Genomic DNA, 26,694 nt, shown 5'->3' on the forward strand with positions numbered 1-26,694 from the left:
ACATATTAAAATTTTTATGAAGTTCAATTTGTCTATTTTTTCTTTTATTTCTTGTGGTTTTAGTGTCATATTGAAGAATTTATTAGCAAATTGAAAGTCATAAAGATCTACCTCTCAGCTTTATTCTAAGAGCTTTATGAGTTGAGCTGATATATTTAGGTTGTTATACATTTCAAGTTAATTTTTCTATGTGGTATGTGGTAGGTGTCCCACTTTATTCTTTTGCATATGAATAAAACTCATTTTTAAACTAACTTATAATTTTATGGTTGTCAATTTTCAACAAATACATTTGTTAAATATATTTTATAAAATATTAAGTATAATAAAGTAAATGAAAATGAATATAAATAAATACATTTATAGAACTTGTACTTTTTTTTTTTTTTAACTTATTTGACAGGTAGAGTTATAGACAGAGAGAGAGACAGAGAGAAAGGTCTTCCTTCCGTTGGTTCATTCCCCAAATGTCTGCTATGGCTGGCACTGCGCTGATCCCAAGCCAGGAGCCAGGTGCCTCTTCATGGTCTCCCATGCGGGTGCAGGTATCCAAGTACTTGGGCCATCCTCCACTGCCCTCCTGGGCCACCACAGAGAGCTGGACTGGAAGAGGAGCAACCAGGACTAGAACTTGGCACCCATATGGGATGCCGGCATCGCAGGTGGAGGATTAACCAAGTGAGCCATGGCACTGGCCCCTAGAATTTATACTTTTATAAAATTAGGTGTGATAGGTTATCACGGGGACTGGCGCTGTGGCGCAGCAGGTTAATCCTCTGCCTATGGCACCGGCATCCCATATGGGTGCCAGGTTCTAGTCCTAGCTGCTCCTCTTCCAATCCAGCTCTCTGTTGTGGCCTGGGAAGGCAGTGGAAGATGGCCCAAGTCCTTGGGCCCCTGCAACCATGTGAGAGGCCAGGAGGAAGCTCCTGGCTCCTGGCTTCAGATATGCGCAGCTCCAACCATTGCAGCCATTTGGGGAGTATTTGGATATTTGGATGGAAGACCTTTCTCTCAGTCTCTCCCTCTCACTATCTATAACTCTACCTCTCAAATAAGTAAATAAAATTTTTTTTTGAAAAGAGGAGAGTCAATGTTATTTGCATATGATGGGATTATTATTGAACAGTTTTTGTGTTTAATTTATAGTAGTCTTTCACAAAATTGTTTTTCTTAAAAATACTTTACATTAGGGCTGGCGTTGAGGTGTAGCAGGTACGCCTGCCTCTTGTGACACTGACATCCCATCTAGGCACTAGTTCATGTCCCGGCTGCTCCACATCCAATCCAGCTCCCTGCTAATGGGCTGGGGAAAGCAGTGGAAGATGGCCCAAGTGCTTGGGACCCTGCCACCCATGTGTGAAATAATCTCTTGGCTTTGGCCTGGCCCAGCCTGGTCTGTTGTGGCCGTCTGGAGAGTGAACTAGCAGATGGAAGATCTTTCTCTCTCTCCCTCGCTGTTTATAACTCTGAATTTCAAATAAATAGAGGATAAAGAAAAAGGAGGGACTGACCTTATGGCACAGCAGGTTAAACTACCACTTGCAACATTGGCATCCCATTTTGAGTGCCGGTTCAAGTCCTGACTGCTCCACTTCTGGCCCTGCTAATGTGCCCGTCATTCTTGCCAATGTGCCTATCATTCATACAGTTGTTTGTAACTTTTCTTAGTCTACATTGGTGCTTCTGACTCCCTTCAGAAAGTTAGAGGCTTTTTCCTCCAATCTGGAACCATTTTGACTTTGTTTCCTCAACTATGTCTTACAGAGAGAAGGAGGGAGAGAGAGAGAGCACACTTTTATCTACTGGTTCACTCCCCAAATGGCTGTAAAATCCTAGGCTGGGCCAAGCTGAAGCCAGGAGCTTCATCTGTATCTCCCACATGGGTGCAGAGCCTAAGTACTTGGGCCATCTGCTGCTACTTTCCTAGACGAATTAGCAGAGAGCTGGATTGGAAGTGGAACAGGCAGGACTCAAACTTGTGCTCATATGGGATACTGTCATCACAGGTAGCATCCATACTTTTTTAAAAAAATGTTTATTTATTTATTTGAAAGGCAGAGTCAGTCAGCCTCTTTCTCTGTCTTTCTCTGTCTCTCTGTCTCTCTCTGTCTCTCTCTCTCTCTCTCTCACACACACACACACAGAGGTAGGTAGGTAGGTAGGTAGGTAGATAGATAGATAGATAGATAGTGCACCCATTCTCTGATTCATTCTCCAAATGCTGGCAACAGCCAGGGCTAGGCTAGGTCAGGCGGAAGCCACGAGCGAAGAACTCCTTCTGAGTCCCATGTGGGTAGTAGTGACTTAAAGTACTTGAGCCATCACCTGCTACCTCCCAGAGTGTACCTTAACTGGAACCAGGATTGAAAGTGACAGAGAAACTGGCACTCACACCAGGCACTGTGATGTGGGATGTAGGCTTAACCTTCTGCACCACAATGTCTGCACTCTGAACATTCGCTTTTAGCTTGGAGTCAAATTTATTCATCAGTGGTTGAAAGAATGAGTGCAGAATAGTAGAATACATGTATTTCAGAAATTGTCCTTGGCTTTGAACATTTGGAGTACGATATGTGTGTGAACACTTGCTGGCCAGGAGGTTGCAATACAATTTTTTGAATGGTTACTCATTGGCTGAAAGCTTATGATAATAATTAGAATATTACTCTAAAACAGAGTTATTTGTGTTTTCTTTCCCTTTTTCTCTCTTCATCACAATATATGATTGTTTTGCAGAAAGTTGGGGTTCTCATTTTCTGTCCTCGGAGGCAAGGATATTGGTTTAGATATGTTAAGTTTGAGGTAACTTGTGGGATTTCAAAGAGGAATTGTGTAGTAGGCAGTGCCTAATAGGAGTTTAGGAGAGATTTTTGGGCTGGAGGTAGACATCTGGGATTTTTATTACAGATCGTTGTGAAGTTGCAAGAATAAGATTAACAAAATGAAATGTGGAGAGAATCATGGTCAGTTCTTACAGGTTATGTAATTAAAATTTGACTTCCCGTGTTTAGTATACACATCCATACTTACTTGTGGTGTTATTTCCCTATTAGAAATAATATCCACACCACAAGATAAGTATTATTTCATTGTTTTTCCCATATATTTCCAATCTCTTCCTAGAAAATATATACAGTATTGTTTCATAAAGGATTTAAATTTTGCTTAGGAGTTCCCTGGCAAGAAGTACAAAAGCAAAACTGGATAGATTCCATGATCCTTGCTATCTATAGATAGGGTACAAATCCATATTTTTTTGAAAGTGCATGTCTTCCTGGCACAACCATGCTAAATTACTTCTGCTTTCCTTTCCCATGCATATAAATATTTGTTTTTATATAACTCAAGCTTTTGGCTCAAAATAGGCAAATATACTACTTGAACCTTATATCCTTTACTCGTTAGTTGGAAATTGCTATCCTAAATAGTAACAACCAACAGATGATTGATTGTACATTAATCTTAAGTTCTAAGACAGTGAAAAAATGGATAAACATACTTTTTTTTTTAATTGTGAGGATGATTTGTTTTTTCTCCTTAAAGTTTACTATCATTTAATGTTTTAACACCTACTGTCCCAGGCCATAGTTTCCCTTTTTATGGGTGAATTATTTGCTTCATATCCCAAAGCTAGTACTGGCAGAATTTTATAATTTTTTCCCACAGAATTTGGAGTAGATTCTGAATTTCCTTTTAGGTAAAACATGATTCACACCATCTTAACCTAAGGATATGAAAGTACTGATCAGGAAATTAAACAGCAAATGTTTTAAGGTTTAAGTTGAGAACATCACATAAATACAATATATTCTTAATTGCTGAGATAAATGAGAAGTGATTATTGTAGGAAAAGTTAACTGTATTCTGTGGCTAATTGGCATGAAATTCATATACACAAATAGGCAATTCTGTTTTAATCACGATTACATTTGCTTCTATCAAATGTTATTAAGTTTAGAGTTTTATTTTAAGATTTATTTATTTATTTGAGATGCAGAGTTACAGTGAGAGAGAGGGAGAGACAGAGAGGTCTTCCATCTGCTGGTTTATTCCCCAAAATGGCCCTGATAGCTGGCGCTGGGCTGATGCAAATCCAGGAGCCAGGAGCTTCTTCTAGGTCTCCCATGTGGGTGCAGGGGTCCAAGCACTTGGGTCATCTTGTACTACTTTCCCAGCTCACAAGCAGAGAGCTGGATGGGAAGAGGAACAGCTGGGACATGAACCAGTGCCCATATGGGATGCTGGCGCTGCAGGTGGAAGCTTAACCTATGCCACAGTGCCAACCCCAAGTTTAGAGTTAAAAAAAACCTGTTATTTTCAGGGTCAGCTTTGTGGTGCAAAGGGTTAGGGTGCTGCCTGTGATGTCAGCATCCCATATGAACTCTGATTTAAGTCCTGGCTGTTCCAGTTCTGATCCCAGCTCCCTGCTAATGTGTCTAGGAAAGCAGAGGAAGTTGGCTGAAGTATTCGAGCCCCTGCCACCCACATGGGAGACCTAGATGGATTTGCAGGTTCCAAATAGAGTTTTAGGCTCCTGGCCTGTCTAGCGATTCTGGCCATTTAGAGAATGAACCAACTGATGGAAGGTCTCTCTCCTTCTGTCTCTGTTTCTCATTCTCTCTCTAACTCTGCCTTTTAAATAAGTACATAAATCTTAAAAAAATTAAAATTTATTTTCATTTATTTGGAAGATGGGGTGGGGAGGTGGGGGAGAGAAAGAGAATCAGCTGGTTTAAATACCTATATCAGCCGTGGCTTGGCCGGGCTGAATGAACCTAGAACTCAGTCCAGATTTCACTCATGGATAGCAGGGACCAAAGCCATCATCTTGTTAGTTCCTAGTGTGCACCTTAGTGAGAAGTTGGAATCAGGAGGGTTGCTGGACGTTCAACCAGGTACTCTGATTGAATCTACATTCAATTAGGTACTCTGACGTGGAATGCTGGGTGCCCTAAGTGCCATCTTACCTGCTGCCTCAAATGCCTGCCCCAAATTCAGTTTTGAAATCATAAATATACATGTGTTTTGGATCAAAAATCACTGAGGTTTAAGACAACTGTAAGCCTCCTTACAATGAAGATTCCAATTGATTATCTTCTTGGGACCAAAAAAACTCCTAGATACCCTCCTTTAACTCCATTGTAATTCCTATTTGAGACCTCATGTCATTGCCTCATGGAGAGGTTAGAGGAAGGGAGAAAAATAAGAAAATTGTTCATATTTCTGTGGACTAGTTTAATTGAAAGCCTAACTATTACATGTAGCATACTTTCTGTAGGAAAATGTATTTTGAGTCCTGCTAGTGTTATTTGTAAGCAAAATATTGGAACAAAGTCTGTTTGTAAATTCACTGCCTTTTCTAATGCAGTAGATTTTATTTTTGTGTGTGTGTTTTATATGACTCCTCATATATATTTCATTTTTGGATGGTGGTAACATTATTTTATGTATTAAAAATTATTTATTTATTTGAAAGACAGAGAGAGAGAGAAATCTTCATTCTGCTTTTTTACTCCCCAGATGGTTGCAACAGCCTGGGCCAGTGAAAGTCAGGAGCCAGGAATTCCATCCTGGTCACCATATGGGTGGCAGAAGCCCAAGCACTTGGACCACCTTCCAATCCCTTTTCAGGCACGTTAGTAGGAAGCTGGATCAGAAGTGGAGCAGCTAGGACTTGAACTAGCACTCTGATATGGGTTACTTGCTTTCTTTCTTTTTTTTTTTTTTGCCAGGCAGAGTTAGTGAGAGAGAGAGACAGAGAGAAAGGTCTACCTTCCGTTGGTTCAGCCCCCAAATGGCTGCCATGGCCGGTGTGCTGTGCCAATCCGAAGCTAGGAGCCAGGAGCCAGATGCTTCCTCCTGGTCTCCCATGGGGGTGCAGGGCCCAAGCACTTGGGCCATCCTCCACTGCCTTCCCGGGCCATAACAGAGAGCTGGACTGGAAGAGGAGCAACTGGGACAGAACCAGCGCCCCAACCAGGACTAGAACCGGGGTGCTGACGCTGCAGGCGGAGGACTACCCTAGTGAGCCATGGCGCCGGCCGGGTTACTGGAGTTGTAACTAACCAGTAACTTAACCCACTGTGCCATAATATCGGTTCCTATTTTTAATTTTAATTAATAACTGATTATTTTGGAGATTTGTGCCGTTAAAATTTTCTGACTTATTTAAGACAACAATTTTTTCAAATGATTTAGTTGAATTATGATTGCCAGGGTCAGGGCTAGCATTGTGGGGCAGCAGGTAAAGCTGCCACTTGCAAGGGCAGCATCCCATATGAGTGCCAGTTTGAGTCCTGGCTGCTCCATTGCTGATCCAGCCCCCTGCTAATGTGCTTGAGAAAGCAGTAGAAGCTGGTCCAAATGCTTGGGCCCCTGCACCCATGTGGAAGAAACTCCTGACTCCTGGCTTCTGCCGGGCTTACCTCCAGCCATTGTGGCCATTTGGGAGTGAACCAGTAGATGGAAGATTTCTCTGTATTTCTCTCTCTCTATGTAACTCTGACTTTCAAATAAATAAACAAATCTTTTAAAAAAAATAGATTATGGGGCCAGTGCTATGGCTCACTTGGTTAATCCTCTGCTTGCAGTGCCGGCATCCCATATGGGCACCGGGTTCTAGTCCTGGTTGCTCCTCTTGCAGTCCAGCTCTCTGCTGTGGCCCGGGAAGGCAGTGGAGGATGGCCCAAGTGCTTGGGCCCTGCACCCACATGGGAGACCAGGAGGAAGCACCTGGCTCCTGGCTTCCGATTGGCGCAGTGCCAGCCGTAGCGGCCATCTGGGGAGTGAACCAACAAAAGGAAGACCTTTCTCTCTCTCTTTCTCTTTCTCACTGTCTATAACCCTACCTGTCAAATAAAAAAAAAAAAGAATAGATTGCTAGGGGTCGATGTTTAGTGCAATGGTTAAGTCACCACTTGGGATACCTGCCTCCCACATCAGAGTGCATGATTACTCACTTGGCTTCCTACCCAGTCTCTTGCTAATGCACATCAGATGGCTCAGGTGTTTGGGACCTGGCCACACATGTGGGACATCAGATTGAGCTGCAGGCTCCTGTCTTTGATCTGCCCCTGTGCTTGGGAATATCTTGGGGAGTAAACCAGCAGATGGAAGATCTCCGTCTCTGCTGCTGTCTTTCAAGTAACATGAAAATAATAGTAATAAAAAAGATTCCTTAAGTATTAATGTTTAAAGTTGTGGCTTTTCAATCTATATTCACTGGTACAGAAGAAATGAGGCAACATATTTTTATGTGTAGTATGCAGCTTCTTCAGTAATAGCCAGCTTCTTCTCTATAGAATTCATTGCATATAGGTATAAGAAATAATTTATTGCAATAAAATTTTTCTTTAACAGAAATTATTACTTGTTTTGATCTTTTTTATTTTTTAAAGATTTATTTAGTTATTTGAAAGAGTTACACAGAGAGGAGAGGCAGAGAGAAAGAGAGAGAGGTCTTCTATCCACTGGTTCGCACCCCAATTGGCCGCAACAGCTGGAGCTGTGCCATTCTGAAGCCAGGAGCCTCTTCCAGGTCTCCATGGACTTGGGCCATCTTCTACTGCTTTCCCAGGCCATAGCAGCAGCTGGGTCTTGTATGGGATGCTGGTGCTTCAGGCCAGGGCGTTAGCCTGCTGTACCACAGTGCTGGCCCGTTTTAATCTTTCAAGACCACAGGCTTCTGTTTTGAGTTGTTTCCAGAAGCCAGCATGCTAAAGAAGAAGAGAAAGTGTTGATCAAACTAGTTTACTTCACAGCCAGTCTTAAATATAGAATTTGTAACAAAGACTTTCTCTAAGTAAATTAATCTGTTTTAATACTTCTTGAAATTCTGCAGGTAATATAGTTGATTTATAAAAAGTCAAAACCCCTCAGATACAAGAAAAAAATTTTTTTAAAGATTTATTTTATTTATTTGAAAGACAGAGTGACAGGGAGAGAGAGAAAAACTTCTTCCATCCACTGGTTCACTCCCCAGGTGGCTGCAATGGCTGGAGCTGTGCCTATCCGAAGCCAGGAGTCAGGAGCTTCTTCCGGGTCTCCCATGGAGGTGCAGGGGCCCAAGGACTCGGGTCATTTTCCTCTGCTTTCCCAGGCCATAGCAGAGAGCTGGATTGGAAGAGGAGCAGCCGGGACTAGAACTAGCATCCTTATGGGATGCCAGTGCCTAAGGCCAGGGCTTTAACCCACTGCACCACAGTGCCAGCTCCCAAGAAAAAAATTCTTAATAACAGAACAGAAAATAAAGCAAACAGGTTGATTAAAATCTTAAAGACATATAAACAGTTAAATATTCTTGATAACAGAAAATGAAATCTACTTAAAATATCCCGAGAGAAGAGAGCAGGAAGACTCTTCTGGTTTTTAAAAATAAAAGAAAAGGGGCCAGCATTGTGGCGTAGTGGGTGAAGCTGCAGCCTGTAGTGCCAGCATCCCATATGGGCACCAGTTCTCGTCTCAGCTGCTCCATTTCTGATCCAGCTCTCTGCTGTGGCCTGGAAAAGCAATGGAAGATGGCCCAAGTCATTGGGCCCCTGCACCTGCATGGGAGACCTTAAAGGAGGCTCCTGGCTCCTGGCTTTAGACTGGTGTGTCTCCAGCTGTTGTGGCCATTTGGGAAGTGAACCAGTGGATGAAAGACTCTCTCTCTCTCTGCCTCTGCCTCTGCCTCTCTCTCTCTGTAAGACTGCCTTTCAAATAAATAAATAAATCTTTTAAAAAAACCCAAGAAACAAAAGAAAAACAAAGAAAATGCTTTTGGAAAATGGTAATGATTGAAGATTCAGGTTCTTTCAGCAAATTTCCCTGTGTTCTGCAAAATATAAGATTTTGTTTGAAAAAGTTCTTGGAGGCAAAAGATTTCCCACATACTGCTGTTTCGGTTGCTCTCTTGCCACATAAAATGAACTAGCAATTATCTTTTTCTTTTGTTCTTTTTTATATGATCAATTTTCATATATATAGTGTGTGAATATAGAGAAAAATATGTGGCCACATAAACACTATAAATTTAGTAATAGCTCATTGTCTATGGATTATAGAACAGAATGAAGTAGAACTTTCTTTTATTTAAGTTTGTACTTAAGAATGGAACTTCTGGCCGGCGCCGTGGCTGAACAGGCTAATCCTCCGCCTTGTGGTGCTGGCACACCGGGTTCTAGTCCCGGTTGGGGCGCCGGATTCTATCCCGGTTGCCCCTCTTCCAGGCCAGCTCTCTGCTATGGCCCAGGAAGGCAGTGGAGGATAGCCCAAGTGCTTGGGCCCTGCACCCGCGTGGGAGACCAGGAGAAGCACCTGGCTCCTGGCTTCGGATCAGCGAGATGCGTTGGCCGCAGCGGCCATTGGAGGGTGAACCAACGGCAAAAAGGAAGACCTTTGTCTCTCTCTCTCACTATCCACTCTGCCTGTAAAAAAAATAAAAAAAGATTTGAACTTCTAAAAGGATGCTCTTTTAGTTACGGTAAAATTAAAATAAAAGAGTATCCTTTTAGCAGTTCAAATCATGAAAGGAAAACATATAGGAAAATAAACTATCTTAAAATCTCTAGCACTATTTAAATTCCTATGACTTAAGGCAGATTTTTTTTAGAAATTGATATGTACAACTGATTTTGGAAGTAAGATATCTAATATGCAATTTAAATTTTAGAAGTATTGGTATTGTATATTACTTTGCTAGTTGAACTATTGATTGAATTCAGTCTCCAAGACCTTGAAATATAGATTATTATATGTGGCTCTATAGTTTTAATATTTTAGGTTATTCCTTGCTTGTAAATATCTTTAGTCAATGGTAATTATAAAGTGTGCCTATTCCGACTACAGTAGTGGGGTTAGTTGGGTTCAGTTTTCTCTAACCATAAAGAATAGCAGAAATGCATCACTCCCAAACATCCCAAGCCCAAAGTGTTTTTTCTGAGGTTTTGTTGATCTTGGTAGTGACAACCGATTTATTTTTTTTTCCTGGTATTTTCTCAACACTAATACATAGAAATAGGCCTAAGTCACTGCTAGCATTTTACTAATAATCCTGAAAATTGTTTATTAGTCTTCTCATTTAGCTTATTCTGTAAGTCAGATACATAGGTGGATGAAGCAGCTTTTCCCATCCTGATTAGAATTCCCCCCCTCGGTCTTATACTCGTATTTTTGTTCAGTAAAGTTTATAGGCTACTTGCTCTCTGGCATGGGGATAGAGATATGATAGGTCATATTCTGCCCTCATGAAGTATGTATTCTAGAGGATATAGACAGGATATCAATATTATAAAATATAATTTAAAATATTGCTTAATAAAAAAGAATGATTAGGACTATAGTCCCCTAACACATATTTAGTGGAGCAAGATTGTAACTGGAGGCTAAACTGATTATTTGTTAAAATGCTTAATATTTCAGTTATAAATTAAGTGAAGCTATATCCTTGGCTCAGCCAGAGTTCCCCTGCTGTGTCTTGAGATCCCAGCAGCCTAACTCTCACGATCTAGGTTAAAGGAATTGTTCTCCACTCTTCTAGACGCTGCTCACTTGCCAGTCTGTATGGTAGCGTGTATCTCTTGGCTCATGCCAGGGATGATTGGGTGGTGTGTGGATCCATGTAAAATAATACACAAGCTAATCATACCAAGTCCCAGGAATCTGGTTACAAAGAGATTTACTCTCTAGCTCCTTGCTTTTCTAGCTCAAGACTTTGAGTAGGAGGGGAGATGAAGTTGTCCAGGAAACTTGGCTTGCCTAGGCATTCACTTTGTTTGTTTTCTGGCAGCCAATTTTAACTGAGTAGAGGTTTCCTAAGTAGCTACTCCTAGGATTTCTCATAGCAGAAGCAGTGTCATTCTTCCCCTTCTTCACACATACTGAGAGACTCTTAAGTTCCTTTTTCTCTGGCCTGTGGGAGCTAATTCAGCTAGTACCACTCTCCTGTAATTCCTGTTTGCTAAGTTGGTATCTGGACCTTCAGGAAACTTTCTTACAAGGATGAAAGGAGAAAAACATCTGTATTAGTGTGGTGGTATGCAGGGCTCTCTAAACTGTGGAGCCCCTGGCACAGGCTTCTCTTGCCTAGGGTAAGGATGATACAGGTTGAGCATCCCTTATCTGAAAGGCTGGGGTTCAGAGGTGTCCAGATTTTGGAGTTTTCTGGATTTTGGAATATTTGTATATCTATATGAGACCCAAATCTACACACAAAATTCATTAATGTTTCAAACACACTTTATACAAATAACCTGAAGGTGGTTTTATATAACATTTTTAGTAATTTTGTGCATGACACAGTTTCATGGTATGGACTTTTGCATTTATTGCATCATGTTGGTGCTTAAAGTTTGGATTTCAGATTTTAGGGATGCTAAGCTTGTGTTGGATTGCGAGTGGAGGTGATCATAGAAAAATCTTTCACATGCCTCTTTAGTGTGTCTGTCTTGCTCTTCTGAATCTTCCTAATCCCCTACTCAACCTATTTTAATTTGTAAAACTGAACTGGCATTTCTTGGTATACTTTTATCCGACAAGTGAGCTCTAAATAAAAATGAACATTTTCTAAAATGTTTTTGTTGTTGTTGTTGTTAGATCTTAAACAATGGCTAGTTTTTATGTCTGCCTGTGCTCTCCCTCAGGGCTTTGAATACTAGCATAGATCTTATGTTTTCTTTCTCTCCTTACAGGTGTGAAAGTTGTGTGGATTTACTGTTTGTGAGAGGAGCTGGAAATTGTCCTGAATGTGGTACTCCACTCAGAAAGAGTAACTTCAGGGTGCAACTCTTTGAAGATCCCACTGTTGACAAGGAGGTTGAGATTCGGAAAAAGGTGCTAAAGATGTAAGTGTTAGAGTTTGAATGATTCAGTCAACAAAGAGGACTTTAACATCTATTTCAGTAATTGATATCATTTGCTGATATCAATGTGGACAGTTTGACAAGGAAATAACGAGAGATTCATCTATGTATTTGTTTTACAAATATTTATTGAGTTCTTAGAGAAGTGGGTAACACTTATCTAACCTTCATTAAAGAAGAGCCTCTTGATTGATGGCTTCACACTTAGTGTATTCGTTTGCTATTTTTTCTTTAATATGTATTGGTAGTGTGTACTGTGTGCAACTACTGTTACGCTTGTTAAGTAGGAGATTCAAAATGATGACTAAAACAGCTAAGAATTCTGTACTCTGGCTTACAATATAGTGGCAGAGGACGAGTGTTGGTGGGCATCAGTGTCAGGTATGGGCTGAGGAGGTAACATTTACATTGAAATTTGAAGGCTGTTTAGAGAAAATCATATGTTAGCTATGCTTTATGTTGGGGTATGTGTGTACATTTTATTTTACTCTTTGTTAGTAGTTTCAGGTGTCATTTTCTCCTTTTATTGTAAGATACCATTGTTTTCTTAGTTAAAATAATTAATGTATTTGTTTAACTTTCTTTCTTTTAGTGCTATACATTTCAACCCAGGTCATCAATGCTTTTGCAGCCTCTTTCTAGGTACCTAACCAATGATACCTTTTTGTTTTTATTTTTAAAGATTTATCTGTTTTGAAAAGCAGAGTTATAGAAAGAGAGCGAGAGGGAGAGAGAGAGAGTGAGGCAGTCTTCCATCCACTTGATCACTCCCTCCCCTAAATGGCTACAATGGCCAGTGGCCAGAGCTGGGCCGATCTGAAGCCAGGAGCCTGAAGTGTCTTCTGGGTCTCCCATGAAGATACAGAGGCCCAAGGATTTGGACCATCTTCTACTGGCCATAACGGAGAGCTGGATCAAAGTGGAGCAGCTGTTAATAGAACCAACACCCATATGGGATGCTTACTCTGCAAGCTGGGTCTTTAACGTGCTGTGCCACAGTGCTGGCCCCATCCTTTTAGTTTTTATACAATTTTTTACATGTTTTATTTATTTTCATCTACTTGAAAGGCAGAGTGACATGGAGAGAGAGAGAGAGAGAGATGGATATTTCATCAATTGATTTATTCTCCAAGTGTGTGAAATAGCCAGGGCTGGGCCAGGCCGAAGCCAGGAGCCAGGAGCTCCATCCAGGTTTCCTTTGTGGGTGTCAAGGGCTCAAGCACTTGTGCCATTATCTGTGCCTCCTGAGATGGGTTAGCAGGAAGCTGAACGGGAAGTGAAGTAGCCAGGACTTGAATCAACACTCTGATATGGGTTGTAGCATTGCAGGCTATGGCTTAATCTGTTGTGCCACAATGCCTGCACCTAGCTAATAATATCTTATCAATGCCTTGTAATATTTGGATTGCTGCTGGAAGGTAGTTATTAATTTCATGTTTTTTTTTCTTTATTAATTCTTGCACTTTTCTAGTTCTTCATAGGTACATTGTAATACTACAGATTTTCCAGATCTAGCATTCTCCAGACCATAATTGTCTTAAAGCAATGAGATAATCTCCTTTGAAAAATCTCCTTTCTGAAAATTAGTGAATCTAGGAAGTAAACAATTTTTCCTATGATTCACCTGTTTATGCTAATTTCCCAATCCTTCAAGCTCCTAGTTTTTCTTCCCTTAAATTTTACAAAGATTTTGTATATTATACTATTTCTCTCTTGATTCTGCACCATCTCTGCAGTCATGTGAATTTAAGAATAGTGTTCTTGGTCTAGTTACAAACCTTGTGTCTAAAATAACAGTGTTTTACATAAGCAGTGCTTTTCTGTGTATCATGTATGAATTAAGTAAGGATAAGCAAATCAGAGAGTATCCAAATCAGTGATGTGTAATAGGTTGTTATTTTTCTTCTCTTAAAGATACAATAAAAGGGAAGAAGACTTTCCTAGTCTAAGAGAATACAATGATTTCCTCGAAGAAGTAGAAGAAATTGGTATGTTTTTAATTTGATGTGCTAGCCTTTGAAACTTGTACATTTATTGCTTGTCTAGGAGAACATCTCACATAAAAATTTCTTAATGGGCTTTGCTCTGATAGCAGATGGCTTCCCTAAATTCTTTCTTTTGCACTTGTATCATTGTCAGATTGAAGTCATTTTAAGTAAGTAGTATTCTGTCTTACAAAAAATATGATGAATAGAGGCAGTAACAGTTTAGCCAGAAAGAAAGGCTGTATACATATCATCTGTTAGTTAATCATTTTATTAGAGTAGAGTGAACAAAAGGAAAGAACATTGTGATTTTTAAAATAGGATTTCTTTCTTTTTTTTTATTTGGCAGGCAGAGTTAGAGAGAGAGAGACAGAGAAAGGTCTTCCTTCCATTGATTCACCCCCTAAATGGCCGCTACGGCCGGTGCTGTACTGATCCGAGCCAGGAGCCAGGTGCTTCCTCCTGGTCTCCCATGCGGGTGCAGGGCCCAAGCACCTGGGCCATCCTCCACTGCCTTCTCGGGCCACAGCAGAGAGCTGGACTGGAAGAGGAGCAATTGGAACTGGAACTAGAACCTGGTGCCCATATGGGATGCTGGCGCCGCAGGTGGAGGATTAACCAAGTGAGCCACGGCGCCGGCCCCTAAAATAGGATTTCTTTGACTTTATCCAGGTTGACTAAAGCCATGTGTTGTTTATCATCATCTGTGTTTCAGTGGATGCAGTAGCTTGAATATGCTTTGAAGCAGCTGCTGGCTGAAGTGGCGTTCTAGTAGTCAGTGTTATTCTGGGGTTAGAGGTTAGAGTAATCTGAGTGCCGTGTTTTTCTGGGGTGATTAGTTAAAAGAATGCTTTTGTCAGCATGAGCAGTTTTGATTTTCTTAAATAACATTCCAGAGATATTAAAAAGTATGGAAATTTGGTGTATATCAATTAAAAAGTTAATGCTGTTTTTTAATGTTGCCATAACTATTACTAAGTGCAAGTTTCGAAATGACATGAAGGTTCTAGACTATGAAAATTAGAGTGATACTGTGAGGATCAGTCAGCTCAGACTTTATGGGCAGCTATGTCCACCACAGTATTTATTATTGAAATGTGAATATAATAAAATTGGTCATTCTCGAGAAGGTGTTATTGTGGTAAGTTTTTAGGAAATTCAAATTCCCGAGGAATGAATATTCTAATTTCTTTCTTTCCTGAGACAATCCAGAAAATCTTTTTGTTTCAGCTATTATCAAATCTCTTCTAAATTTCATTTGTTATGCCGTAGCAAAACATGTGCAGAATATAATTTTGGATTTTTCTAGGATCTTATTCCTTAGAGCTACTGCTTTTTCATTCTAATGGCATTTGCTGTGCTTTGTATTTAATTTTTGCATCCATGAGTGGTTATGGATTTTTAGCTGTAAAAAAGGTAGAATTGGTACTGCCAAGTCAGAGTTGGAAAGTTAAGATATAGATTGAACAGATCAAACAAAACCGAAATCTGTTAAAGCTGGACAAGTATGCATGTATGTAGAAATCTGGATAGATACAGATATTAAGTATAAAATAAGCAGTTGAATACCAGTTAGAAACCAGCTTACAAATATTCAAAAGGCAATGCAGTTAGTCAAAAGTCTAATCAGTCAATAGAGGGAAGGCAGATTATTTATAAAGTTGTGGTGCAAATTGAATATATAGTTACAGATCTTTTTTTTAAGATTTTATTTATTTATTTGAATGGCATGTTACAGACAAGGGAGAGCCAGATAGAAAGAAAGGTCTTCCATTCACTGGTTCACTCCCCAAATGGCCACAAACAGCTGGAGCTGAGCTGATCCGAAGCCAAGAGCCAAGAGCTTCTTTTCAGTTTCCCAAGCCGGTGCAGGGTCCCAAGCACGTGGGCCATCTTCTACTGCTTTCCCAGGCCATAGCAAAGAGCGAGATCAGAAGAGGAGCAGCTGGGGCTCAAACCAGTGGCCGTATGGGATGCCGGTGCCTCAGGCAGAGGCCTAACCTACCATACCACAATGCTGGCCCCCATGGTTACAGATCTAAGCAGGCAATTAGGTTAATTAAAAGAAACTGGACAAAGGAGGCGGGAAACAAGTTTAAGTGATGACCCACAAGGGGAATCTTTGTTCTGGGTTAAGGTTGTGATTGAGCTGTGATTTGCAAATTTCTTCTCCTTTTTTCTTATTTTGCTATGTGATGAGTTCATTTGAACGTAGGAACAACTGAGGACCTATTGGTAAAGCTGGGTTCCTATCAAGAAGTGGGAACTACGGTCAACAGGCAAAAAAGGTCTAGATATTAGGGTTATATAATATTTTCTTAAGCAGATAAGGAAAGTGGCTCAGAGCATTTAATTTGAAAGCAATTCTGCTATATCTATATTTCTGTCAAGTCCATTTTCAGATGCAGCATGTGAAGTCTGTTAACCAGCCTCCACACTTCATTGTCTTGTTGGAGTAACTGACATAGCTCAGTCTGTCCACGAGATGAGTGCATGGTGAATGCTGTCTATTAGAAGCTGTCATCAGCATGCTTCTCTACTCCCACCAGCTCAGTTACATACCAAGTTATTTGCACTGTTAACCGAAACTTCCTTATGTCAGTTGTATTTGAGATTGCAATTATATAAATTAATTAGATAGTATATATCATTGGGGGAAAAAATTGCAAAACTCCAGAAAGAGTCTGTTTTGTACATTCTTGGATCAATTAAAAAAAAAGAATACGAGTTATGGCTTATGTAAAAAAAAAGCAGAAGGACCAGCATCATGACACAGAGGGTTAAGTGGTGCTGCCATCCCATTGGAGCACCAGTTTGAGTTCCTGGCTGCTCTGCTTCTGATCCAGCTCCCTGCTAATGGCTGGGAAGGTAGCAGAAGATGGCCCAAGTACCTGGGCCTCCACCACCTTAAGGGACACTCTGATGGAGTCCTTGGCTCCTGGATTCTGCCTGGCCAATCCCTGGCTGTTGTAGCCATTTGGGAAATGAACCAGCAGATGGAATCAACCTTTCTCTCTCTATAACTGCCTTTCAGATAAATAAATCTTATAAAAGGAAAAGAAACAGAGCAATTAAAGACTAAATCTTTTTTTTTTTTAATATTCATTCATTTATTTAAAATTCAGAGTTAGAGAAGGAGAGAGAGAGAGAAAGGGAGGTCTTCTATCCTCTGGTTTAACTCCCCAGTGGGCCGCAGTGGCCAGAGCTGTGCCAATCTGAATCCAGGAGCCAGGAGTTTCTTCCAGGTCTCCTACATGGTTGCAGAGGCCCAAGGACCTGGGTCATCTTTTACTGCTTTCCCAGGCCATAGCAGAGAGCTGGATCGGAAGTGGAGCAGCCTGGACACGAACCGACGCCCAAATGGGATGCAGGCACTGCAGGCGGCGGCTTTAGCTGCTACGCCACAGCACCGACCCCAAAAGACTAAATCTTGACTGTATGTTACCAAGTTAGAGAATGACTTACAGTATGTCTTCAGTTAGGAGTATTTAAAGAGAGAGAGAAGGAGTATATGTATCCTACCTTTAACAGACTTTTCTAAGTAATCAGCTCAAATCCTGATCATGTTGGGAAAAAAGTGGTTCTACTGTATTTGAAGATATTGATGATTTTGGAGTCTTAAACTCATGGATGTATAGTTTATTTTCTGCAATTCAGCCAATACTTATTGTTTATGTGAATTGCTTTACTGCTAGGAATATATGATATTTGCTTTTAATAAGCTCAGACTCTAAAGGGGGGAATAATTATATAAACTAATAACTATACTGTAAATATTAAAAGCATTTGTAAGATACTATGAGTATACAAATAAGAATTCAGCATTGGGAAATAAAGATATAATTTGGTGAAATTCAGAGAAGAGATGACATTTCAGTTTGAACTTAATACAACTTAATGCATGGATAGAAATTTGCCAGGTAGAAAGGGCAAAATAAACATTTTGGCATAGAGATAAAAAGATACTGGGCATATTGGAGAATGAGCAAGTAGTCTGTTACAGGTAGATGGAACATGAGAAATGACTAAAGTAAGGTTTGAAAAGCAAGCTGGACCTAGGTGAAGGAGTGTATGTAGTACTACAGGCAACACAAGTGAAATGGACAATTGAGATTACATCAGACAGAAAATAACAGAGTGAAGAGACAACCCACAAAGTGGAGAAAATATTTGCAAATCATACATCTAACAAGAGATTAGTCCCCAAAATACATAAGAAACTGAACTCAATAAGAAGAATAACCTGATTAAGAAAATGGGCCAAGGACTTGAATGGACATTTGTCAAAAGAAGAATTTGTATTTGTCAATATAAATAGCTACCATGATAATGAAACAGTACTCAGATTAGAATCACATGCAAATTAGGATCACAATGACATATAACTTCACACTTGTAGAATGGCTGTTTTCAAACAGATGAAAGATAGTCATAGAGAGTATATAAAAAAAAGGGAGCCCTTGGACACTGTTGGTGGGTGTCATAGTTTGGATAATAGTTTGGGGGTCGCCAAAGGCTCATATATTAGGGACTTGGTCCAAAAAGTCTTATGTTAATGGGTTAAAGGTGGAGACTTTAATTATGACATCTAGGAGGTAGGGCCTAGTGGGGGAATCTGTAGGTTATTGAGTGTGCCCTTGGAAGGTGGTACACTTGAGAAGGTTGGTTATATAAATAGATTTTGGGGGCTGGTGTTATGATATAGTGAATTCAGCCACTGCCTGCAACATTGGCATCCCATTTGGGTGCCAGTTCAAGTCCTGGCTATTCTACTTCCAATCCTTCTCCCTGCAAATGTCCTGGGAAAAGTAGAAGATGGCCCACGTGTTTTGGCCCCTGGCACCTCCTTTGGAGACCTAGATGAAGCTCCTGGCTCCTGGCTATGGCGTGGCCTAGCCCTGGCTCTTGTGGCCATCTGGGGAGTGAACCAGCAGATGGAAAATCTCTCTCTCTCTCTCTGTAATTCTGACATTCAAAGTAAATAAATAAATCCTTAAAAAAAAAAAAAAATTGGGTCTAGCTGCCGTCTCTGCTTCCTAGAACACTATGTGATCTCCACACACTCCACTATTGCCAGCCTTCATCAGATGCCAGACTGAAGGAATCAGCTGATCTTGAATTGTGAGCCTCCAGTTGTAAGGTGTAATAACCTTCTTTCTTCATAGGTAGCTTATCTTAGGTATTTTAGTATAAGTAATGAAAAGTTCATTACTATAGTGAGAAAATAAGTTGGTACAATCACCTGAAGAACCAAATGAAGGTTCTTCAAATAATGAAAAATAAAATTACCATGTGGCCCAATAATTGTACTTGTTGGTTATATATCCAAAAGAACTGAAATCAATATGCTGAGGAGACATCTATCTGCACTCTCTTGTTCATTGTAGCATTATTCACAATAGCCAACATATGTAATCAGTGTAAGTGCTCATCAGTTGACCAATTGAAAACTAAATGTTGTATGTTTACCTAATAGAATATCATTCAGCCTTGAAAAAGAAGAAAGTCTTATTTGTCAGGAATGAATTTAGAGAACATTGTGCTTAGTGAAATAAGCACCGAAGAACAAATACAGTACAATCTCACTTGTGTGTGGAATCCAAAAGAATTGAAATCATAGAAGTAGATAGTAGAGTGATGGTTAGCAGAGGTGGGAGTTGAGGTTGTTTGGGGAATGGGGAGATATTGACCAAAAGGTACAAAATTTCAGTTAGGCGGGAGGAATACGTCTTTGAGATCTTTCCCACAGCAAGGTGACTATAGTAATGATAATACATATATTGAAGTTTCTAAAAATATATTTTAAACATTCTAATAATGACTCTGCACTGTACACACACATATAAAGATATCGCATTGTACCCCACAGATAGATACGATTTTGTCATTTAAAAATCAACATGTGGGACCAGTACTGTGGCGTAGTGGGCGAAGCTGCTGTCTAGAGCACCAGGATGCCATATGGGTTTGGGTCTCGGCACTCCACTTCTGATCCAGCTCCCTGCTGATGCACCTGGGAAAGCTACAGAAGATGGCCCAAGTGCTTGGGCCCCTGCACCCATGTGGGAGACAAGGAGGAATCTCCTGGTCCTGGCTCCTGGCTTTGGGCTGGCCCAGCCCCAGCGCCAGCTGTTTTGGCCTTTCTGGGGAGTGAACCAGCAGATGGAAGATCTCTCTCTATCTCTCTCTCTCTCACTCTCTGTTATTCTGACTTTTGAATAAGTAAATAAATAAAATGTAAAAAACTAAAATGTTTAAATAAAAAAAGGAGGGCTTTTAAAACTAGGCTGTCAAAGATTTTATTCTTTGGCCAATGGTTAGCAAATGGGAATAGGGTATTGATGATATGGAGTATTGAGAGCAGATACTTAAGACCTGGAAACATATTTAAAGAACCAGTGCAGTAATTTGGGTGAGAAATAATGAGAGCTTGGAGTAGAAAGTAACTGTATTGTGCTACAGAAAGGTGATGTTTTAGGGGTCTTCCACATGAGTGCAGGGGCCCAAGTACTTAGGCCATCCTCTGCTGCTTTCCCAGACACATTAACAGGGAGCTGTATGGGAAGTGGAGGAGCTGGGACTCAAATTGCTATCCATATGGGATGCTTGTGCCGAAAGTAGCAGCTTTACCAGCTGTGTCATAGTGCTGCCCCCTCCCCCCACTCCTTTTTAAAAAAGATTTATTTTATTTATTTGAAAAGGAGAGTTTTAGAAAGAGAGTGGGTAGAGATAGATCTTCCAACCACTTGTTCATTCCCCTAATGTCCCCAAGGGCCATGGCTGGGCTAGGCCAAAGCAAGGAGTTTCTTTTGAATCTCCCACATGGGTGGCAGGGGCCCAAGTACTTTGAGTCATCCTCTGCAGCTTTCCCAGGCACATTAGCAGGGAGCTGGATCAGAAGTAGAAGAGGTGAGACTTGAAACAGTCCCCATATGGGATGCCTACTTTGCAGGTGGCAGCTTAGCCTGTTATGCCACAAGACTGCCCAAGGCCACACTGGTTTTAGACCTTTTAGTTTCTGGTAGGGTGTGGCTTTACCACTTGGTTATATGGCATTATTCTGACTGTTGTCATGTAAATAAAGCTTCCTTTTAAAATTCTGTTTCCATAGCTCTCCGCTTTGTGTTTTTTATTCTTTTGAAGATGTTTCTGACATCTGTATTGACTTTCCCTGTGTTAATCAAAATAGAAAATATTAATAGACTCCTACTAAGTACTAGACTGAGCTATACCTGCATTATGTCATTTAATTTTTGCAGCTCAAAACCAGGCATTTTTATCCTTATTTTTTTTGTGGAGAAGAGTGACAGAAAGTTTACATGTTGTACCCAAGATCACATTGCTGGTAAATAATGGAGCCAAATTTTAAACGTAAGTTTTTCTCACTCTCAGAACCCAGGAAACTATTGGTAGACTGACAGAGTAGCTGTAGCATGAGTCTGCGACATGGGGTGCTATGGAATTGTCAGAGATACTATGTAGGGAAAGTACGTTGCTGCTGTATTTTGAAGGAGATTCAAGAATTTTGAGTTCCAACTTGTAGTAGAAGGGTATTATTGAAGGTGTTCAGATCTAGAGTGAGAGGAATAGTGTTAGGGTGGCTCAAAGGGTGAGTGAGAATTCATAAATTGGGAGTTGAGGTCATTTTGTTATATAAAAGTCATTATGAATTCTTTGAACATTATAACTGTAAAAATTATGGTTTTTGAATAATACCACCCAAAATTTACAATAGAAGGGACACATGAAGATGAACTTTCTTATGGCATTAACAATAGGCTCTTTTCTGTGGTTATGACGTTCTGTACGTAAAGCTTCTTGTTCATTTTGGCCCCAGGGATTATCTCAAAGGTTTTTTCTTATTTTCATAATAAATAGATTATTCTTTTGGTGCATAGAATACTTATTTTAGAAGGGTGAGAAACTCCTAAGGGCTTTAATGATAAATTCTGCATGTCAAAAAGACTTCAAAATTGACTTAAATAGCGTTAACTCTTTCACGAAATACAATAGATTTTTTGTTTGCTTTTAATTGACCTCACTAAAGGCAGGTCGACATCTGAGCTAAACCAGTAAACAGATAAAGGTCAAATGGTTGCTATAGAAGATTAGCGTCTATTCTTTTTTCTTCAGGGCTCTTATACCAACCTGATTCCTTGTGACATGAGCAAGACTTGGTTCGTCTGAAAAGCTTTAAAAATAGTAATTCACTTCATGGTTCCTTCTTTTAAAAGAAAGGTGTTTGTTTTATCTGTGATTATGTTTTTGTCTATCATGTTGCTATTACCTTTGCTTCCTAAAAAATGAAATAAGAGATTTGATTATTTTACTTTTATTATAATTTGTCAGTTTTTGATAAGCATAAAAAAATTATATGTAAACAGATCAATTTCACTTAGGATCTAAGTTTACCTATTTCTATTTAATGGAAAGTTTTAATAAACCCTGGTGCTTTTTAAAAAACAGTTAAACATTCAAATAAGTTTTATTTAGGATATCAATTTTATTGCTTTACAGTAGCTTCATACATTGATTATTTCTGTAGTTTTTGAGTATTCTTATGTTGTCATGTTCAAACTATAATAATAAAGCTTGCTTTAATTAACTATAATTATTAAAATAATGGTAAATGTTAGCATTAGCTTATTTTTCCTCTTATGGTAATTCAGCAAGTACTTCTTGAGTTTTACATGATGGGAGGATTTATGTTGTTTTTCTTTTAAGTAGACTTTATTTTTTAGTTTTAGGTTCACAGCAAAATTGAGTAGAAAGTAGAGATTCCCATAATTCCTCTGCCCTTACACCTGCACAGCTTCCCCCTCTGTCAACATCCTAAATCAGTGTGGTAGATTTGTTACAAGTAGTGAACCTACTTTGACATATTGTTATCACTCAAAGTCTATAGATACATTAGGGTTCACTCTTGGTGTTGGTTTTATGGGTTTGACAAATGTATAATGATATAGGATAACCCCCATATAGAAAGTTTCGTTACCCTAAAATTCTTCAGTGCTCTGCTCATTCATCCCTCTCCGCATGCCAACCCCTGACAGTCACTGACCTTTTCACTCTCCTCCTCATTTTGCCTTTCCATAATGTCGTATAGATGGTATCATACAGTCTTTTCAAATTGGCTTCTTTCACTCAATAACGTGCATTTCAAGTTCCTTCATGATTTTTCTCAGCTCTTTACCTTGTTTGTTTGTTTCCTGTTTTTTTCTTTTAAGATTTATTTGTGTATTTAAAAGGTTACAGAGAGGCAGAGGCAGGGACAGAGAGAGAAATCTTCCATTCACTGATTTACTCCCCAATTGGCCACAACTGCTGGAGCTGGGCCGATCCAAAGCCAGAAACCAGGAGCTTCTTCCAGGTCTCCTACACAGGTTCAGGGGCCCAAGGCCTTGGGCCATCTTTTGCTACTTTTCCCAGACCATAGTAGAGAGCTGGATCAGAAGTGGAGCAGCTGGGTCTCAAACCTGTGCCCATATGGGATGCTGGCACAGCAGGTGGAGGTTTTACCTGCTGCGCCACAGCTCTGGCCCCTATCTTGTTTTCTTCTTCTTCTTCTTCTTTTTTTTTTAATGCTGAATAATATTCCATGCCTGGATATGCCACAATTTATTTATACATTCACCTATTGAAGGATATTTTGGTTGCTTCGAAGTATTGGCAATTATGAATAAAACTACTGTAAACATCATGTGTGTGTTTTTGTGTGGATATAAATTTTCATCTCATTTGGGTAAATACCTAGGAGCTTGACTGGCAGATTATATGGTGGAATAGGTTTAGTTTTGTAAGAGATTGCCAAAATCACTGTATTATTTTGCCTTCTCAGCAACAGTGAATAAGAGTTCCTGTTGTTCCATGTCCTTACTAGTATTTAGTATTGCGATTATGATTTTTTTTTTTTGACAGGCAGAGTGGACAGTGAGAGAGAGACAGAGAGAAAGGTCTTCCTTTTTCCGTTGGTTCACTCTCCAATGGCCGCCGCGGTAGTGCGCTGCAGCCGGCGCACCGCGCTGATCCGATGGCAGGAGCCAGGGGCTTATCCTGGTCTCCCATGGGGTGCAGGGCCCAAGGACTTGGGCCATCCTCCACTGCACTCCCGGGCCACAGCAGAGAGCTGGCCTGGAAGAGGGGCAACCGGGACAGGATCGGTGCCCCAATCGGGACTAGAACCTGGTGTGCCGGTGCTGCAAGGCGGAGGATTAGCCTAGTGAGCCGCGGCGCCGGCTGTGATTATGATTTTTTTTTTTGCCATTCTAATAGGAATGAAGTAGAAGTGATAGTAATAATAATCAAGATGAGTCAGACTTAGATTCTTTCCTCAAGGAACATTCTAACACTTTAGATAAGATTTGTACATTCAAAATAATTAAATAGGGTTTAAAGTAGATATTAGGTAATACCTTGTGGGTATTCAGAGACTGAGAGATTGCAATTGTAAAGTAAGTTAATGAAGACGAGCTGGTGATTAAGCTTGGTATAGAAGGTGAGTTAGATCTGGATATTCACAATCGTCCAAGGTTGAGACTGGTGCCAAGGTAAACCCTGTAGGCACAGGGGAAGTTTGATTATAGGTTCCAAGATGGGGAAGTGTAGGGCCTATACAGGTGAGAGGGATGTTGAACTGGGCTAGCGATGGTTGTCAGATACTGAGAAAAACAACACAACTAGTACTGTAGATACAAGTTCAGGTTTTGGAATCAGGTAGCCGATGATAAAATCGTGGTTCTAACATGTATTAGCTGTATACCTTAGACAAGTTATTTGGTATGTTTAATCTTATCTGTAAAGTGGAAATTAGAGTGGTACATGTCTCATAAAGTTGGTAGAAGGATATGTGGAGTGATTAGGTCAAGTGTCAGACATATTCCTTAGGTGTTTGCTATATAGAATGTATTCTTCAAGAAGAGTTTTGAGAAAGAAGCCTTTCAAACACAAGTGAGAGGAAACCTACTCTGGTTGTATCAGCAGATGTCAAGGCTGGGCTGTTGTGAGCTCAGGGGATGGCCTAGTGAATGGAAAGGGTAAGTTGAGAGTGGCTAGCAGAGACAGTGAAATCACCATATTAGCTAATGTATCACAGGTGTCTTTCTGAGGGTGTTCCTTGTTCAGCAGCTCTGTTTCTTGTCAGGACCAGAGTAGATCAATGGGCAGTGCACCACATCGCATCCTACCCACGTTCTGTGACTTAGCACCATTACTGTTTTCTGTCTCTGCTTAGTGTTTAAAAAGCCGAAGAAGTAGCTAGAAGGCTATTGTTTCTCATTTTCTCCCAATTCCCCATGCGTTTTAAAATTGCACATCAGGATTGAGTTGAATTTGGCTATATCTCTCAATAAGCCTAGATTTTCAATAATGATTAAGATAAGTTAATGTTCTGAATTCAATTGGTCTTTTAAGGAGATAAAAATGAGATTGAGACAGGCATTAGCTGCAGTAGTTAAGATACTGCTTAGGATGCCTGCATCCCAAAGATGGAGTGCCCATTTTGGATCTTGGCTCTGCTCTCGATTCCAGCTTCCTCCTGATGCACACCCTGGGAGGCAGCAGGTGGTTGGGTCCCTGCCATCCACGTGGAGACCCAGACTGAGTTCTGCATAGCCTTGGTTGTGGGAGGCATTCAGCGAGTGAACCAGCGTATGGGAGATACCTCTGTCTGTGTCTGTATGTCCCTCTCTGTCTTTTTGCCTTTCAAGTAGAATAAAATTTCATTTTAAAAAATGAGATTATTGGCTGGCGCTGTGGCTTAACAGGCTAATCCTCCGCCTTGCGGCGCTGGCACACCAGGTTCTAGTCCCGGTCGGGGCGCTGGATTCTATCCCGGTTGCCCCTCTTCCAGGCCAGCTCTCTGATATGGCCCGGGAAGGCAGTGGAGGATGGCTCAAGTGCTTGGGCCCTGCACCCGCATGGGAGACCAGGAGAAGCACCTGGCTCCTGGCTTCGGATCAGCGAGATGCGCTGGCCGCAGCGGCCATTGGAGGGTGAACCAATGGCAAAAAGGAAGACGTTCCTCTCTGTCTCTCTCTCTCACTATCCACTCTGCCTGTCCAAAAAAAAAAAAAAAATGAGATTATTATGCTTAATGAAGAATGGGATGGGAGAGGGAGTAGGAGGTGGATGGTTTAGGGGTGGGAGGGTGGGTATGGGGGGAAGAACTGCTATATTCCAAAAGTTGTACCTGTGAAATATATATTTATTAAATAAGAGCTTTCTATAAAAATGGGATTATGGATCCAATTGGTCTTTTGAGTCTGTTTGTTAGCCTTATTCAACAGAACAGGCAGTTCTATTTCAGTCCTCCAGGATTGGTTTTCAACCCTTACAGGCTTCTATAATATGCAAGTCTGGGAACTCCTTGAGATGGTTATTACTTAAGGGGAAGCATGAGATGGGGAAGGAGCATGTAGAAACACTAGAGGACACAGCAGAGTTACTTAAGGTAGATTCTTCTTGCTTTAGGACAAGAAGCAGAAAGCAGTGGTAAGTAACTGGAAGAAAGGGTAGAATGAGTAATGAAATGGATTCTTTCATGGGCTGATTCAGGCTGTACTTTTTAATGTGAGTTTACTTAAAACCTTAAAAAGTTTTATTTATTAGGAGGGAGGAGGAGGAGGAGAGAAAAAAAAAAGAGATCGATTGTCCATCTGCTAATACATTCCCTAGATGCTGAATGTTGGGCCAGGCCCAAGCCAGGAGGAGCAGGGAACTCAATCCCAGACTTCCACCTTTGTGGTAGGGCACCAACCACTGAGCAGTCACCTCCTGTCTCCTTGGATGCACCTTAGCAGTCAACTGGAATTGGGACGTGAGCTAGGCACTTCAGTATGGAATGCGCATGTCTCCCAGGGTGCATCTGA

The 26,694-nt window shown here is 40.5% G+C and overlaps 1 protein-coding gene across 1 annotated transcript in view; it reads left to right on the forward strand.

The window, feature by feature from the left end:
• The window catches only part of MNAT1 (MNAT1 component of CDK activating kinase), a 231,626-nt gene that overhangs the window by 57,595 nt on the left and 147,337 nt on the right, over positions 1–26,694 (forward strand). Inside the window, exons 2-3 of the mRNA XM_062181264.1 lie at positions 11,673–11,825; positions 13,758–13,831. Coding sequence (XP_062037248.1) covers positions 11,673–11,825; positions 13,758–13,831 — 227 coding nt within the window. The remainder of the gene's footprint in view (positions 1–11,672; positions 11,826–13,757; positions 13,832–26,694) is intronic.

This window comes from Lepus europaeus, chromosome 22 (assembly GCF_033115175.1).
Source record: "Lepus europaeus isolate LE1 chromosome 22, mLepTim1.pri, whole genome shotgun sequence".
In the NCBI taxonomy this organism is placed as follows: Eukaryota; Metazoa; Chordata; class Mammalia; order Lagomorpha; family Leporidae; genus Lepus; species Lepus europaeus.